Source organism: Anolis carolinensis, chromosome 3 (assembly GCF_035594765.1).
Source record: "Anolis carolinensis isolate JA03-04 chromosome 3, rAnoCar3.1.pri, whole genome shotgun sequence".
In the NCBI taxonomy this organism is placed as follows: domain Eukaryota; kingdom Metazoa; phylum Chordata; class Lepidosauria; order Squamata; family Dactyloidae; genus Anolis; species Anolis carolinensis.
Window position 1 is genome coordinate 72464317 of NC_085843.1, and position 17790 is coordinate 72482106.

Genomic DNA, 17790 nt, shown 5'->3' on the forward strand with positions numbered 1-17790 from the left:
CAGGATCCTCTGAAGTTTTGTTTTGACTTCAATGGTATTCAACAAATACAGGTTGTCACCTCCAAAGCCTCATGAGGGTCAGGCCTGGCTTTCTGAAGGCCCACCTTTTCCATATCAACCTGTTTGGTTATCCTTAGGTCTTCGACAAATGGCCCTTCTCAGCTTTACCACCCATAGACGTGTATCTGGTGGGATCACACACTTCCTTTCCCCCTGCTATTACTTTGTAGGTAGGTGAATACCTTTTTGTTTTATCAGTCCCTTATGGGCTGACAGCTCAGTGGGAAAGGGTTATTCACGTGCCTTGTTGTTATAATAGTTGTCTTATTTCTTGTTTTTAACTGCTTTTAATGTTATTGATTGAATTATATTGTACAGCAAGAGGGTTTTTTCAGCTTTACTTCTTTTAGCTTTTGTAAGTGACATTTCCTCCCAAGCTTTTTTTTTTTGGGGGGGGGGGGGGGAGAGAAAGGATATAAACAAACAAACATAAACACCACAATAGTATTAGGAGCATCTTCAATTTACTTCACTTTCAGAAAGAAAGTATGTATAATCATTTGGAAAAAAATTCTTCCTGGGTTTGTTTTGATTGTTGTTAACTTTATTAATATACGAGAGTGTCCACATCAACAAAAAAATGTAATGGGTATGTTTTTGGGGAAACCAATTTTTCCTTGTGTGCTTTCAAGCTGCTTCAATACTCTATCATGGGGCTTTTGTGAAAATATTGATGCAGAAGGGATTTGTCTTTGGCTCTCTCTGAAACTGAGAATGTGTGACTTGGCCAAAGTCAGCGAATGGGTTTCCATAGCTGAGCAAGAATTTGAACCCTGGTATACAGGTATAGTCCAATGCTCAAACCATTACACCACACTAGTTCTCGCTGGAATAGAAAAGGTTAAATGCAGAGCCTGCAATATTTTAACAGGCCCCAAAGGAGAAAATACTGTGCAATAATGACAATCAAAAGAATTAATATGAAATCCTATTAAATTTATTGGACCCTATTGGCCTCAGTAAGATGAAAACCTGAAACCAGCTTCCACGGAAATCAAGTTCTGACTTTACTGTTGACTCATTACAAGTAGGGAAGTGCATGAGTCATCAACAATTGCAAATATCAAAGATGAAATGCTGAACATCCTTGACAACCTAGCATCCTACTACATCTGTTTTGAGTCTGCTCCATTCCTTTTAAGAGATGCTAAATCTCAAGAAAGACCACAAATCTGACCTGCAATGAAAATAAACTCAGAAGTAGTCTTACCAATAGGAAATGAAACAGTTACTTTATAGCATTTGCACCAAAATTTACATATTTGATAGACCAAAGGTGTTTACTCTTGGGAAATTACAGTAGTGTCATTTGATGAAAAATTATTCAAGAATTAGAAAACATTTGGGTTTCTTGTTCTGTTTTCCTGATTAATAGAATCATAGAGTTGGAAATCAGATCCAGTTCCATGCGGGGACAAGAGAGAAGCCTCCCACAAGGATGGTAAAAATATCCGGGTGTCTCTGGGCAACATCCTTGCAGACGGCCAATTCTCTCACACCAGAAATGACTTGCAGTTTCTCAAGTCGCTCCTGATACGGAAAAAAAAAATAGAGTTGGAAGAGACCTTACTGGCCACTCAGTCCATCTCCCCTGCCAAGAAGCAGGAAAATCACATTCAAATCACCCCCGACAGATGGCCAATTCTTCTGAGATTGTTTACTCTTCTTAATTTATGTGGTTTATAACAAACTACCAAACTAATGACTTCTTCTTTAGAAGGACTAGCAGGTAGAAAGTCAACAGTCAAAATGATGGAAACTTTATTTAAAAGAAAAAATGGTCTAGATTAAAATACACACTTCCTTAATTTGCTCTACCCAATGCTATATTTATATATATATTTAAAGCCGCACTAGCACATCTTGAACTAAAAAATAAATATAGCTCTGAGCCGAATCCATGCAAGCTGTTCATCAGAGCATATTTATAGTTAAAACAGTGGCAATGGGGCCAAGAAAATAAGAAAAGTAAATCAGAAGTTAGAAAATTTTAAGAAGCTGTGATTTCTATTAGTGATCCATTTGCAATTCATTTTCTTAAATTAAGTACAGAAACATAAGAGCACCCCTAATGGATCAGTCCAAAAGAAACTGAATGAAAGGGAAAGCTAGAAGAAACCAAATATAAGGGGAGTATCACTTATCTGGAATTCTAAAATTAAAATATTGCAAAAAATTTAAAATTGTCCACATGCATAGCTGAGATAGAGACCTTTGCTTTTTGATAGTTCAATGTACACAGACTTTATTTCATGCATATTATTTAAAATACAATACACAATGAACTTCAGGCCATGTGTATAAGATATATGTGATACATAAAATAGTTTCATGCTTATATTGGGTCCCTTCTCCTAGTTATCCCATGACTAGAGCAAGTTGTAGAAAAAGTAATCTATTGCAAACTAGGCAAGTCCCTCAGAACAGACTCAGCTAGTTCTTTAAAATATGCAAACAAGTAAAGCTACCTAAAACTATTATTTCTGTTGGTGTTAGGTTAACATTTTTTCATTTAACCAAGCCTTTGAATATAATGAGTCATGGCTGCTTTAAAGTGCTGGCAAGTGACCACACTGAACTGAGCAAAAGAAGGAGCATGCTCAAATGCGGAGTATATCCTATGGGAAATCTATCCATTCTGCACAGCCCCAGCTTCAGCAAAGCCAAGATTATGTACTATGTCATATATAAGATACTAGCTGTGCCTGGCCACGCGTTGCTGTGGCGGTCTGGTGTTGTTGGTGAGAAATTGTTGAGGTAGTGGTGGTATTGAATGTCTGTTGTATGGTTGTCTTTATGTTTAGTATGCACACTGAAGTGGATTATATGGCAGTGTGGAGTCAAGATAATCCAGTTCAAAGTAGATAATATAAGATTCTAAATGGGTTATATAGCTGTGTGGAAGGGCCTTGAGTCTACATTGTCATATAATCCAGTTAAAATCTGATAATCTGTGGAAGAGGCCTAAGTGAGGCCTAACTGTGCCTGTCCCCTGCGCTGAGTAGGTTGCTAGGAGACCAAGTGGGTGGAGCTTAGCCTTCAAACTGGCAGCAATTGGATAAAAACAATTATTCCTCTCCCTCTAATTAGGACTTTATTTTTCTTTTCTTTTTGTTGTATCAACCTAGAGTCGTGAATGATGGGTTGTGTTGTCAAATTTCGAGGTTGGGGGGCCTGTAGTTTTGTTGTTTTGTCCGCTGCCCTGATGCCATCACTCTTTTATATATATAGATGAGCGCGATTCTAGGAATAGCTGACAGGAAACTATTTTGCAAGAGAAAGGTGGCTCTGGAGTACTAAGAAAATTAAGCCACAAACTCTTGCATTACAATTAAACAGTCCTAAAGATTGTCCTGTATTAGCTCATCATAAATCCTGCAAAACAAGATCTCAGTTTTTAACTCTGGACTACTTCCACTGGGAGGGCGTATAGGTCCTTGACTGCCTAAAGGTATAAACACTGCAGAAGACTGCTACACCTTTAGATATGGTTTCTATTGTCTGCCCAAGAGGGGTATCAAAAGATACATTTCACATGGCACAATTACAGTGCTATGGTTCTACTTCAACTATCATGGCAATATTCTATGGAATCCTGGGGTTTCTAGTTTGGCAAGACACTGGGACTCTCTGGCTAACAATTCTAAATCCCTATTCCTCAACAACAAACCCCAAGAGCCAACAGGATGTTGCAATGGCAGTTAAAGTTGATTCACTCTGCTGCAATTTTGCAGTGTGAGAGGGCCTCAGGGTACTGACTGAATCCAACTATAAAGGCAGATAATGATGATGCCTTGAGGCTGTAAAGATAAGGTCATATTTGAAGTTTACTGCCGTTACCTTTGCTTTGAACACATTCTTTTTATTCCCCCCCCCCCCAGTACAAATTCTGAGGTGTCTATTACTATGGATTAACTGATTTGTAAGACTATTTAAATCTTGATGTATAACCATATATTCAGTAACTGTAATAAATAAAAATGTAAATTATCTTAAAAATAGGCTAAGGGTTTCATAGTAATAGACACCCCAAAGAACCCTTTATCTGGTTTTTCAAAATCTGAAACACTAAAAAATGCAAAATTGTTCATATGAATGGGAGAGATAGTGACACCTTTGCTTTCTGACAGTTCAAGAAATGCAAACATTGTTTCATGCACAAAATTATAAAAGATACAGTGTACAACAATTACCTCCAGGCTATGTGTATATAGTTTACAGACAATCCCCGAGTTGCCAACATCCAACTTATATACGACTCATAGTTAAGACCAGGGTGAGACAACAGGAAGTGCGAGAAATCTACCCCTCAGTTGGGAAATTCACTCCTCAAAGAGTTATCATGGGAAAAAGGGGTCTCCACTGAAGCTTTATCACCAACTCTTGATTCCACAACAAGCCATAACTTGGGAACTGCCTATATATGAAATACTAATGAATTTTGAGTTTAAACTTGGGTTCCATTACCAAGATATCTTATTATACTTGTATATACAAATGCATCTACTGAAAAATGGCCCAAGTATTTCAGATACGGGATATTCAAACTATAATTAAATATGCAAATTCTAATAGTGTTTCTATAGGCTTTGAATATGGTTTGATCATGGGAAATGTCCACCTATCCATGAAACCCACTGGATTATATTGGACAATTCACACTCTTCATGCATCAGAGGAAAGCAATAGCAAACTTCTTCTACACCAATCTAGCTATGAAAATCTGTGATAGGGTCACAATTAATGTAATTATAGGTCATAAATGACTTCAAGTCACATAACTCCAATAAATTCTGGATATGCTGGATCAATTCAATTTAAACATAGACATTTACTATTTATAAATAAACCCTGATCTCTGAGCACACATCAATTCAATGGCAGAGGAAGTGCTCTTCACACTAAGAGTGTCAGATTTAATTATTGGCATCTCAGCACAGATTAGAAAATGCCCCTTTCTGAAATCCCCAAGTCCCTATAGAATGAGAAAGGAGGGATAAAAGGTAATTAAACAAACAAATAACCTGGGGCCCAGTCACACCACACAGTTGGCTGATCATTCTAAGTTCTTGTTGTTGTCAAGGCATTTTTCACATATGGCAGCCCTAAGATGACTTTATTATGGGTTTTTCTTGAGAAGATTTGTTCAGAGGCATTTTGTCTTGATGTCCTTTCAGACTGAAAAAGCATAACTTGTCCAAGGTCACCCAGTGGGTATCTATGTCTGAGAGAGATGTCAAACCCAGGTCTCCAGATTCATAGCCACCACTCAAACTACTACACATCATTGGTTCTCCCTATTAATAGTAGTATAATTCTGTAGTGTATATGAGCATGTCGAGACCCATTGCCCATTATTGTAAACAGTGCTGAAACACATGAGTGACGCAGGCCATGGCAGCTTTCTAAAAAACTCTGAATTCATGTTTTTGTGTGTGTCGTCGAACAAAAAATTATTAAACTTTTTCTTTGTGCACAGATTTAACAATTAGCTTCAGCAACCTAAAATAGTGCATGCTTTAAAAATACATTTAATATTTTTATGTCGCACAATTTCCATTTCCAAAATCAGAGTAACTTAAAGATAATTATAAAGCAATTTTAAAATTGTGTATTAAAATCATAACGTGCAACAGACATGATAACATTGTAAATATGCACAGCAAAGCTAACAACATATTTGGGGTTCTATAACTATACAAAACTCTTACTCTAGAAATACTTTTACATTTAATTTCTTATGCCATTTATTTGTGATATCAAGGTAAAAGAAGAAAAACTGCACCTTGACCTTTACATACACCAGTTAGAGGATAATTATGCTTTTTTCTTGATACCTTTTTATAAAAATGAGGCTAAAATGAAGCTAGGAAACACGACAAAGGAGCCCCCAGTGGCACAGTGGGTTAAATCGCTGAGCTGCTGAAGTTGCTGACCAAAAGATTGACATTTTGAATCCAGGGAGCAGGGTGAGCTCCCGCTGTTAGCCCCAGCTTCTGCCAACTTAGCAGTTCAAAAACATGCGGGAAGATAACAGCGCTCCATGCAGTCATGCTGGCCACATGAACTTGGAGGTATCTACAGACAATGCCAACTCTTAGGCTTAGAAATGGAGCACGGACTCCCAGAGTTGGATACGACTAGACTTAATGTCAGGGGAAAACTTTTACCTTTACCTTTTAGAATGTGATTGTGTCAGTACCAAAAAATACCTATGAAAAACATGCACTTTATGAGTTCACATAGTGCTGCAGCAGATGTGTTCTAGTATACAACTTATGCTTCTGTTTGGACAACTGACTGCATTAGAATTTTTGTGAGGATAGCTAAATATATTTTTGTCTATCTTCACCTTTTTTAATGAAACACTTCGTCACGAGAACAAAAGCAACTTTTTGGTAAGGACAAGATACTGTCGACAATGAAGAAAGGCAGCCTTTAGATCCAACAACTTACATTAAGAAAACAAAGTTTAAACCACTAAGAAGAAGAAAAATCCCATGTACAGTAGAGTCTCACTTATCCAAGCCTCGTTTATCCAAGCCTCTGGATCATCCAAGCCATTTTTGTAGTCAATGTTTTCAATATATCGTGATATTTTGGTGCTAAATTCGTAAATACAGTAATTACAACCTAACATTACTGCGTATTGAACTACTTTTTCTGTCAAATTTGTTGTATAACGTGATGTTTTGGTGCTTAATTTGTAAAATCATAACCTAATTTGATGTTTAATAGGCTTTTCCTTAATCTCTCCTTATTATCCAAGATATTTGCTTATCCAAGCTTCTGCCAGCCCGTTTAGCTTGGATAAGTGAGACTCTACTGTAATTGTTTGGGAAAAGGTGCCAAGAGTCACCTCAAAGCAGTGAGATGATGTCAACAACAACTGACGTCATATCCTGCAATAAGACTTCAATGTTTCATTCTGCGACATCATTCCCAGAACTATTCTACAAACATAAGAAACTACCTTGTTAAATATTGCAAATTTACACAAAACTATGCATATTTCAACAGAAGCATTTACATCAGCATGTTGCTTAATTATCTGTAAGCAATATGTACAATCGGCAAGGAAGTGACCTTTGTTAGTAAGACACTAAAACGGGTATGGTCTGAGAGTAGACACGCAATCCACCTACCAATCGATGGACAAATTCTATCAGACTACTGAGCATCTGCAATGGACTGTATGAGCATAAACCCCATTAAATTCTATAGGACCCTATAGTTAAGCATTTAGTTATGTATTGAGTATTACTTGTTTTGTAAATTTATTATATGTCAACAAGACACAGAATTATGACACCGAAAATGGAACTCCCAATTGTTTAAGAATATAGTATGACCCCACATACCCCTTGGGGATATGTCCCATGGCTACCTGGAGATATCTTAAGCCATAGATAATAGCCAGCCCTATATTTTTATACTTGGGTCCAAAGCATATCATATCATAATTGCACTGTAGGACATAGAGAAGCCAACAAACAATTCCGGGGAGAACATCTCTTGGATTGTGCGTAAGTAAAATCATAGATAGAGAGGTATTAAGAACAAAAAGGATTTCCTCATTCACTGCCTTCTCCAAAAGAAAAAGGAGGTTTCTTGAGAAGCTCATCTCTAAAAGATGAAATTCAGATTCTTTACAAAGGATATCAAAATATACAGCTAATGGGATGCAGGAGGCAACAGCACTAATCCCTCCAAGTTATGGCTAGTGAAAACCAGATCCTAATAAAAAACCAAAACACCAAACTAGGTTCTCAAAACCTCAAGTATACCTATTGGCCTAGGCCAGGGGTCCCCAAACTAAGGCCTGGGGGCCAGATGCGGCCCTCCAAGGTCATTTACCTGGCCCTCGCCCTCAGTTTTATAATATAATATTTTTATATCAGTTTTAATAATATAATATATTGTATATACATATAGTATTGATACTAATATTATGTTACACAATAATTAATTATATGTTATATATTACATATAATATTACAGTATAATGGTATAGTTCAATATAGTAATATATAATGCTAATATTGTGCTATGCTAATAATATAATATATTGTATGTACATACAGCTGCTCTGAGTTCCCTTCGGGATGAGAAGGGTGGGATATAAATGTAGTAAATAAATGCAGTAAATAAATAATTAATTTTAGACTTAGGCTCGGCCAAAGTTTGAAATAACTTGAAGGCACACAACAACAACAATCCTAATTAACTTGACTATCTCATTGGCCAGAAGTAGGCCCACATTTTTCATTGAAATCCTGATAGGTTTATGTTGGTTAAAATTGTTTTCATTTTAAAATATTGTATTGTTCTTTCATTGTTGTTGTTGCTGTTTTGCACTACAAAAAATAAGACAGGTGCAGTGTGCATAGGAATTTGTTTTTTTGTTTTTTCCAAATGATAATTCGGCCCCTCAACAGTCTGAAGGATTGTGGACCGGCCCTCTGCTTCAAAAGTTTGAGGACCCCTGGCCTAGGCAATGGAATCCTGGTTTTTCACGTATATCAGTTACAACAAATCACTGTTCTCTAATATTTCTACCTATATATGAACTATGACTTGTTCTAATGAAAAGGTAAGGCTGTGTAATTCAACAAATGTTGCTAATCCGCTACATTCAGCATAGTTCACCATTGATAGAGCTGCAAGAGTTTCTTGCAGTTACAATTCAAAAACTTCTTGGTGACAACACAATTTCCACACTTGCTCAAAAAGTGAAAGCAGAAATGTCTTCCCCTTCTTACAAGAGGAAGAAAGGGCATGCAGGTAAGTTGAAAACTTACTGCAATTTCTAATTGTTTGCATCTTGGATTAGTAGGAGTTACTCTGGCCATTTACCTTATTAACGAACCCATTCACAAAATAATGGCCTGCCCCACAAAGTCAGTTATCACAATGACCAAAACCAAACCCTAATTTATAATTATGTATCATTTGAAGATTCAAATGAACTTTGACTTGACATTATTCTTCCTCTAAGGCCCAGAGAGTGCAACTTAGCCAAAGGCATTCACTAGGTTTCTATGGCTAAGCAGGGAATTGAACCCTTGTCCCTTAGAATCATAGTTTAACACTCAAACTGCTTTCAGCAATTGAGCCATGGTTTAGAATTATCTGATGGATTAGGCCATTTTAAGACCTCTTTTAAGACTACTGACATACTACACATGACCCATAATGATACAGTGGACTGACAGGCTAAATGAATAATTGATGTGGGCCTCTATGGACTTGCTTTGCCAGCCTGCTCTAACCATAACTTTAAAAGATAACTTTTATTATAAATTCTTAGAAACCCCCCCCCCCCCCACCACCACCACCACCACCACCACACACACCCTCTGAGCTACAGGTTATAAGTAAGAACAAGTAAGTAGTACTAATACAGAAACAACATATTTGCTGCTTTCCGTGTGTGCAACTAATTTTACTTACTTTTTTAGAATAGTTTGACCCAATTAGGGAAAAAGCAATGGCTTTAAAAAAAAAAAAACAAGTAAAAAAGCGAGAACTAATATCTAAAGACACCAGATCCTGGGGGCATCTACAGTGCAGAATTTCTGCAGTTTGACACAATTTTAACTGCCATGACTTGGTGCTATGAAATGAAATCATGGGGGTTATAGTTTTTACAAGGTCTTCTCTGCCAAGGAGTGGACATGGCACACACTGAAACTAAAATCCCAGAATCCCACAGCATTGAATCATGGCAATTAAAGTGGTGTCAAACTGCATTAATTCTACAGTGTAGATATGCACACACCCTCATCATAGAAGCTTGCAGGGTCAGACCTGGTTAGGATTTTAAAGGGAAACTGCCAACAAATTCAGGACTCTGTAGACAATATCTTGGAAGAAGGAACTGGCATAACCACTGAATAATGTATCAATTGCCTAAGAAAACCCTATGAAATTAATGGGGTCACTGTAAGCAGACAGCTAGATTGAAGGCACATCCTATATATACTGCAGGTAGGTAATAAAATATATAACAAAGTGCATTTTCTTAGCCTGCGAAAAAGCCCCACTTAGTTGAAGTACAACAAATCACATTGGCTACCTCACATAATGTATGCATATTTTCTGGCCTAGCCGATAATACGAAACACAAGCAACTAGTCAAGACCTTTTTCTCCCAGTCACTTTCATCAATCCATTCTATTATCTTAAAATTTTCATCTAACACACTTCAGTGCACAATGCCTAGTCAGAACACAGGCCCCATCAAGTCTGAATAACAGCCATTTAAAAGGATCTTCTTTCAGCAAGCAACTCAGATACCATTTGGGGCATCATCTTTCACAGGGAATAAAGAACTCATTTGGGCTGATGTATTTTGAGATGATACCTAAAGAGTTGTTTCAGCTCTATTGCTGTTTACAAAATTCTCTACCTACATTAGACATCTGACTCAACAAAATTAAACAAGCTCTGCTTTTTGCATTATTTATTTATTTATTTATTTAGACATAGTTACTTTCAATAGACTCAAGAGTTGCAACTTCCTTTGTAAACATTGCCTATGGAGTTAGTCCAATGCTCAAAAGAAGCCATAAAATCTTCCATTTAAGGCTGTAATTAAAATCTTCATGTCATCATTTTTTTGTTCTTTAATAAAATAAGCTTGTTCATCAAGAGGTTCACACAGACAATTTAATTACGCCCAATTGTGTTAACACTGAAATCTGTCAATTTGCAGCAACCGACACCAGAGTTGGGGTGGTGGGGGTGGGGATGGGACAGAGCAATCTATTCAAATCCATAATAAATTAGAACAGAAGAACGAAATGGTAACCATGGACATTGTTTGTTCAATACAACACCAATTTAAACCTAATGAAGCTCACATTCTTCATAACAAGGACTGGGCTCCAGCAAATCATGTCAGTACAATAGAGCAATTTCATTTTGTACAATGAAAAACAACCTGTGGGAACTGCAAAAATATGTTGCATATGTTTCAACCCATAAGAGAAGTGCTCCTTTCTGGGGAGCCAGTCAATCAGCTATCAGGGACTCAAGCAAGCCAATTCACCTTTCCCTTCCCATTTTCCTTTCCAACTGATACTCAATATTCTGTGAACTCTAGCAAATAGTGAGTATGGTTACTCTTAAAATGGGAGGTGAAGATTACAGAACTTTACAACTGCAATTTCCATAGGAGTTGCCTTCCTAGGTTTCATGTAGATATGTGGAATCACGGATAGTAGCAAATCCTATTGAAATCAAGGAGACTATACATTTGTGCTGAAGGTCCTAGAAAGGACATATTTTGTAAGACATAAATAAATGAAACCACAGATACTGTAATAGTCCCATGGATACAGGAGCCATATTGTAATAATAATTTGCAGTATGTTGATACTGCATATCTATTGCTTCTTAGTAACCTCGTGTTGGGCTTATTGGTGCAGGGCCATGGTTCTCAACCTGGGCTCTCCAGATGTTTTTGGCCTTCAACTCCAAGAAATCCTAACAGCTGGTAAACTGGCTGGGATTTCTGGAAGTTGTTGGCTAAAACCCTCTGGGGACCCCATGTTGAGAACCACTGGTGTATGGCAATCCACCTTCCCCAATCTGGTGCTCTCTGAATGTGTTTGACTGCAACACAATTTTGGTCTTAATTCTAATGCTCATATATGCATCCCAAGTAACAACAGCAGTGATTCATTCCAAAGATGGAGCTGGACGCACAGGCTTATTAAACAAATACCAAAATAATAATGTAGCCTTTTGTGGACTTGCTTTTGTCAGCCAGTTTCGGAAAAAAGTTATTTACAAGAGACAAACTCACAAGTAGATACTTACCTGGGGCAAGTTAAATATAAGGCCTTAAGTGCATATTGAGAAAACTATACAAAAGTTATAGGCCTGGGTGCTATTGGTTAACTGTAGTAGGAGCATTAAACGGTTGATTAGTGAGTCAACAAACAGGTGAATTTCACTGATCCAACAGACAAGCTGAGTGGTGTGGTGGTTTGTGCGTTAGACTAGGACTCTAAAGAGCCAGAGTTCAAAATCTGTTCAGTCATAGAGAATCACTGACTGACCTTGGGCAAGTCCATTTTCTCAGCCTTCAGCGTGGAAAAGACGTTAGTAATATATTTTAACAGGGGCTGGTAGATTTGATAGAATAACCTGAAATGTCCAGCGATAGATTAAGCAAAATGGCTGCAAAGTAAACAATAGGTCTAAAAGTGTAGTGGTTTCCAAACTCTGGCCATCCAGATGTTTTAGATTTTTAATAAAATACTAGCCACTTGTGATTTTCAGTAGCCAGGAGACATCAAGCAAAGAAGATCATTGCTTTTATTCTTGCCTTCCCATATCCTGGTTATTGTCCAAAATAAGATGCTGGATCAGACAAGTCTTCAGTCTGATTCAGTTGGGCTTAAGTCCAAAACCAACCATTGAACAAGCATGTGATCTTTAGATACACCGGACTACATCTCCCATCAGTTCCAGTGAATAGGGCAAATGGTTGACAATCAGTTTTTATTTTGTGTCAAGAGTGACTTGAGAAAATACAAGTTGCTTTTGTGTGAGAAAATTGGCTGTCTGCAAGGACGTTATCTAGGGAACGCTCGTGTTTGATGTTTTACCATCCTTGTAGGTTTTTCTCATGTCCCCGCATGGGGAGCTGGAGCTGACAGAGTGAGGTCACCTGCTCTTCCTGGATTCGAACTGCCGACCTGTCAGTCAGCAATCCTGCCAGCACAAGGGTTTAACCCATTGCGCCACCGGGGGGATCCTGTTGACAATAGTGACAGCTGCATTCTAAGACACCTAGGGCAAGGTTGGGCAACTGTTTTTCCCATCACTTCTCCCTATGGTTGGGACTAATGGGAATTATAGTAAAGCCTGGAGGGCTGAAGTTACCTACCCCTGACTGAAATGGCAGAGGCTTAGGGAAAGGCTGTTCAAAGCCAAAAGAGCCAGAAATGAGATGGTCAAGCTCTCTTGGAACTTGAGTTAATCAATTATGTACACACAATGTTTCCACACTGACACATAATTGAAATCCCAGTCTCACAAACATTTCTAAAACTCAGTGTCTTTAATGAGCACATCATTTCAGAGCTCAGGGAACCCTTCAAAAGCAACAGCTGGTGTGATGCTGGCTCTAAGCGTGGTCTGTGAGCCAGAAAGATCTGACCCTGAGCCATAAATTCAGGCAAGCCTCTAATTCTGTTAAGCCTAGCCTTTCCATACCTGCAGTAAGGCACTAATAAGAGGCCTATTTTAGAGAGCAGTTGTATCTAGTATGTGATGTACTTTGAAGATCTAAAATACTCTGTATATATCACAACTGTTAAAAAACACTACTGCTAGTTATTTTTGGAGGGGTTATAATTCCTAGGTCAAGATCCAATACACTTTCAGTGTTGTTTAAATCTATGCCAGCCTAGTCAAGCTGGCTCCCACAGATCCTCACCTGTTGTGTTATGATCAAACAGCTCCCCAATCACCATGTCAAATGTGTGCAAGAAAAGGTTGTGAAGGTGCTTGTGGAACAGGCTGTACAGGGAACCATATTTACACAACCTCTGAGAAAATGGGATGTGTTTAATTTTTACACTAGCACAGTACCTCAAACCCTTATTGGCAAGCTCTGATCATTATTTTCCAAATAAGACTTTTCTGCCTTTTGCACTCCCATCATTGTTAGGGATTACTCCAGATTAAATCTAAAATTACCACATCACTTGCTAGAACTTCATTTGGATGTCTGTAAAAGCCCCCTTCCTCCCTCATTCACTTGCAGAGGGGTCAATGACAACGATCTCAAATCAGGTTGTTCCAGTCCTCTCACCAAGAATGCTTTTTATAATGTTTTCTGATGAAAACAACGATCCCAAACATCTCTGTGTATAGATAGAGTTAGCCCTCTGTATTCAGATTCAACCATCCATGACTCCCCTCCCTCCCAAAAAAAATCCAAAAAGCAAATTGTGATATTGATATTTTATATATGAAACACCATTTTGCTGGGCCATTGTATGTAATGGGAGCTGAGCACCTGCAGATTTAAGTATCCACAGATATCATGCCCCAGCAGATATCAAGGACTGCAGCAATTTTTTTGCCTTGAAAAAGTATTGAATCTAAGTATTATCTTATTGTGACATTTGAGTAGTAAACCACAGTGGCGTTGGGATGGATCCAGCACTGTACGAGACAAAAACCCAGATTCATACCAGAGATTGAACTCCACTGGATGACCTTGGGCTAGTCACTATCTCTGAGTCTAAAAGGGAGAAAAGCCAAGACATTAGATTTAGCTCAGTGCAGACTCCTGGGGCAGGTTTAGACAAATTACTCTGAATGACTACTAAAGTCCTCATGTCAGCAGATTCCCCGATTACTGGAAAAGACAGGCAAATTATTCTGCCTTACAGTTTCAGGAGTCGCTAGAAGGCATTTCTACTGAAAAGGTGACACACGAGACTGCAATAACTATTTGTTGTTGTTTTTTTTAATAAAAGGAGTTGGATTGTGCCTCGCCTGCTGCTCTTTTGCAGATTTTTGTTTTGTTTAGATTTGCCACCCACACCTTACCAGTCAGACATCTAGCAGCCTCATCCTACACGCGGTGACTTGGTTCACGTTAATTTCCCTCCTTCCCACAAAAGCAAATGAATGTTCACCAGAAATGGAACCTAGGGCTGCAATTTTTTGCCCGCTTTGGACGCAGTGTGTCTGACTCCTATGTAGGAAGGGCTGTGAAATCAGCCAAGGCCTTTCTAAAGAAAAACCTGTCAAGAGCTGGAGAGTCTCATTCTCTCTCCCTCCCTTCCTTACAAAGGAGCAAGAGGGCCATTTAGATCAGAGCCGAGCACAATTCATTTCATACATCGGGAGTATGAAATCCCCACATTATTTCCAGGGGTGTCATAGAATCATAGTTGGAAGAGACCTCGTGGGCCATTCAGTCCAATCCCCTGCCAAGAAGCAGGAAAATAACATTCAAAGCACCCCGACAGATGGCCATCCAGTTTCTTAAAAGCCTCCAAAGAAGGGGCCTCCACCCCAAATTAAACCAAACCCCTTTCTCTGGGTTGCTGTGAGTTTTCCAGGCTGTTTGGCCATGCTCCAGAAGCATTCTCTCCTGAGGTTTCCCCCACATCTATGGCAGGCATCCTCAGAGGCTGTGGGGTGACTATCAGGCAGCCTCTTTTCAGGGAGGTGTGGCTGGGTTTCTGACACTTCCCTGCCCTTCCTTTTACCAAAACATGGAAGCCAGGCTGGAGTCGAATCCCCAACGGAGGGAAAGGAGCAGTGGGGTGATGCAGAGGCTCCAAGGACCCCTGGAATCTCACAGGAGCCCCTCAAGCACCACGCCAGTGAATGGGAGGGACGGGGAAGAAGAAGGGGGGCTTTCTGGCAGCTGTGGAAGCTCATGCCTCCCATCTCAATGCCAAGTCTGAAAAGGGCTGCCCCAAAGCACCTGATGCCCGGGGGTCCTTGGTCATGAATGGGCCTGTGGCCCCAACACATGCAGAGGAGGCGGGAAGGGTTTTTTTCCTTCCTCCTCCTCCTTCTCCGGCTGCGGCCCTCATTACAGCGTCTGTCTCCTTGCTGCACTGCAGAGGCGCCATCTTCCCGCGCCTCCCTCCCCCTCCCGATAAAGCCTTCCTTTCCGAGGGGAGGAAGGGGGCACCAGGGGGAGGTAGCCGGGAGGGAGGGGGGGCGTCCCAAGGAAACTCCATTCTCCTCCCCGATGGCCTCCCTCCTTCCCTCCCTCAGACAAAGTCAGGGAACCTGGGCCAAAAGAGACAGAAAGAAAGGGGGGCCCTTCAGAAAGGGATGAAACGAACGTATTGTCGAAGGCTTTCATGGCCGGAAGCACTGGGTTGCTGTGAGTTTCCCGGGCTGTGTGGCCATATTCCAGAAGCATTCTCTCCTGACGTTTCGCCTGCATCGATGGCAGGCATCCTCAGAGGTTGTGAGGCACACTGGAAACTAGGAAACTGAGGTTTATATATCTGTAGAATATCCAGGGTGGGAGAAAGAACTCTTGTCTGTTGGAAATAAGTGTGAATGCTGCAATTAATCCCCTTGATTGGCATTGAAGAGCCTGGCAGCTTCAAGGCCTGGCTGCTTCCTGCCTGGAGTAATCCTTTGTTGGGAGGTGTTGGCTGGCCCTGATTATTTCATGTTTGGAATTCTATTTATTTACTGTCCTGATTATGGCGGGGGGGGGGGGGTTTCAATACTGGCAGATTTTGTTCATTTTCATGGTATCCTCCTTTCTGTTGATATTGTCCACATGCTTGTGCATTTCAGTGTAGATGGGAGGGGAAGGGGAGGCTTGAAATGCCTTTTTAAAGACTCCAACCCCTCCTCATTCGAGGGGGAAGGGGGGCTGCTCCTCCACAGGAACCGCAGTGGCATATTTCAAGTTGCCCCCTGGGCCCCTGAGGCCAGGAACTTGGTGGCCCTCCCCTCCCTCCAGGCTCTCGTTGGCTCCCTCCCTCCCTCGTCCCCTCCCTCCTTCCGCGTTTGTTTTGCGCACTAAGGTGCGGAGGAGGCGAAAGGTAACCCAACTGGCCCGGAAAAGAGATGGGAGGGAGGGGGAGAAACGCCAATCTCCCGGCTGCTTTTCCAAGGCAGGAAGGCGCCCCCCCCCCCTTCGCCTTTCCCTCCGGAGCTTGCAGACCCCAACCCAGTAGAGGCGTCGGAGGCCAGAAGCCAAAGCCAGCCCTGCCCGCCTTCCTTCCCCCGAGAGAGTCTGGTTGCCAGGTTGGCGCGCCTCTGGAAGAGAAAGGGAGGGAAGGGGGAAGAATGGGTGGAAGGGAAGGGAGGAGAAGGTGGCCTCGCCCCTCTCCCTCCGGACCCCCCCCCCTTCCCTTCCCCCCGACCCTCCCTTCTCCGAGATGCGCTCAAGCCCCCCCCCCCCCCCAGCCTTCAACGGAGAAGCCCATTGTTTGTATCGAGCGAGGGAGGGAAGGAAGGAAGGAGGAAGGGAGAAGCAAAGCCCAGCCGAACGCAGCATCCCCTCTCTGCCCATCCGCATCCTCTTCGTGCCGAACAAAGACTTTCCCTTACCTCCGAAGCGCCGGCGGCCGTCCAGGAGGCCACGAGCAGCACCAGCGCCCAAGGATGCGGCGGCGGCGGCATCGGCATCGCGGTCGGCGGTGGTGAAGCAGAGCTTCGTGGAGAGACAAGGAAGCCAAGATCCGTCCCGGCCGCTTCGCTTCCCGTCCCCGCCTCTGCGCTGCTGCTGCTTCTGCTTCTGGGGAATGAAACGGCGGCGGCACCAGCCGGACTCCGGGGAGGAGGAGGAGGCGGCGGCGGCGAGTCAGCTGATGATCTCCTTTGCCCACACGAAGCAGCGGCGGCGGCGGCAACCGAGCAGGCCGACTTGCCTCCGCAGTGACCCCTAGCGGAAGCGCCGCGCACTGCGGCCTCTTGCCTCCTTTTTTCGATTCCCCCCGTCGCTAGGGTTTGGGGAGAGAGGCGGGGAAGATGGAAGCTCTTGGCCTCGCCCGGGGATTTCTTCTTTTTCTTCTCACATCGGACAGTCGAGGCGGCTCTGCTTATTTTTAGAAACCTCCCACCTAGCGGCCCCTCCTACTTCTGCCTGTCGCACAAATAACAAGAGAGACGAGGATTTCCCATACTTTGCAGCCTCCTCCTTCCCCATCCTCCTCCTCCTTCCTTCAGCCGTACCCCTCCCCCTCCTTCCTCCTCCTCCTCTGAGTATCCCTT

General features: G+C 41.5%; 1 protein-coding gene across 4 annotated transcripts in view; it reads right to left on the reverse strand.

Annotated features, from left to right (window-relative positions):
* app (amyloid beta precursor protein) overlaps positions 1–17454 on the reverse strand; it is a 230683-nt gene extending 213229 nt beyond the window's left edge. The window contains exon 1 of one of the 4 annotated variants that reach the window (XM_062975031.1): positions 17128–17454. In XM_062975031.1, the coding sequence (XP_062831101.1) occupies positions 17128–17205 (78 nt within the window). In that variant the 5' untranslated portion in view covers positions 17206–17454. The remainder of the gene's footprint in view (positions 1–17127) is intronic. The other 3 variants (XM_062975033.1, XM_062975030.1, XM_062975032.1) reach the window with 3 other exon arrangements.
* Positions 17455–17790: the final 336 nt, after the last annotated feature.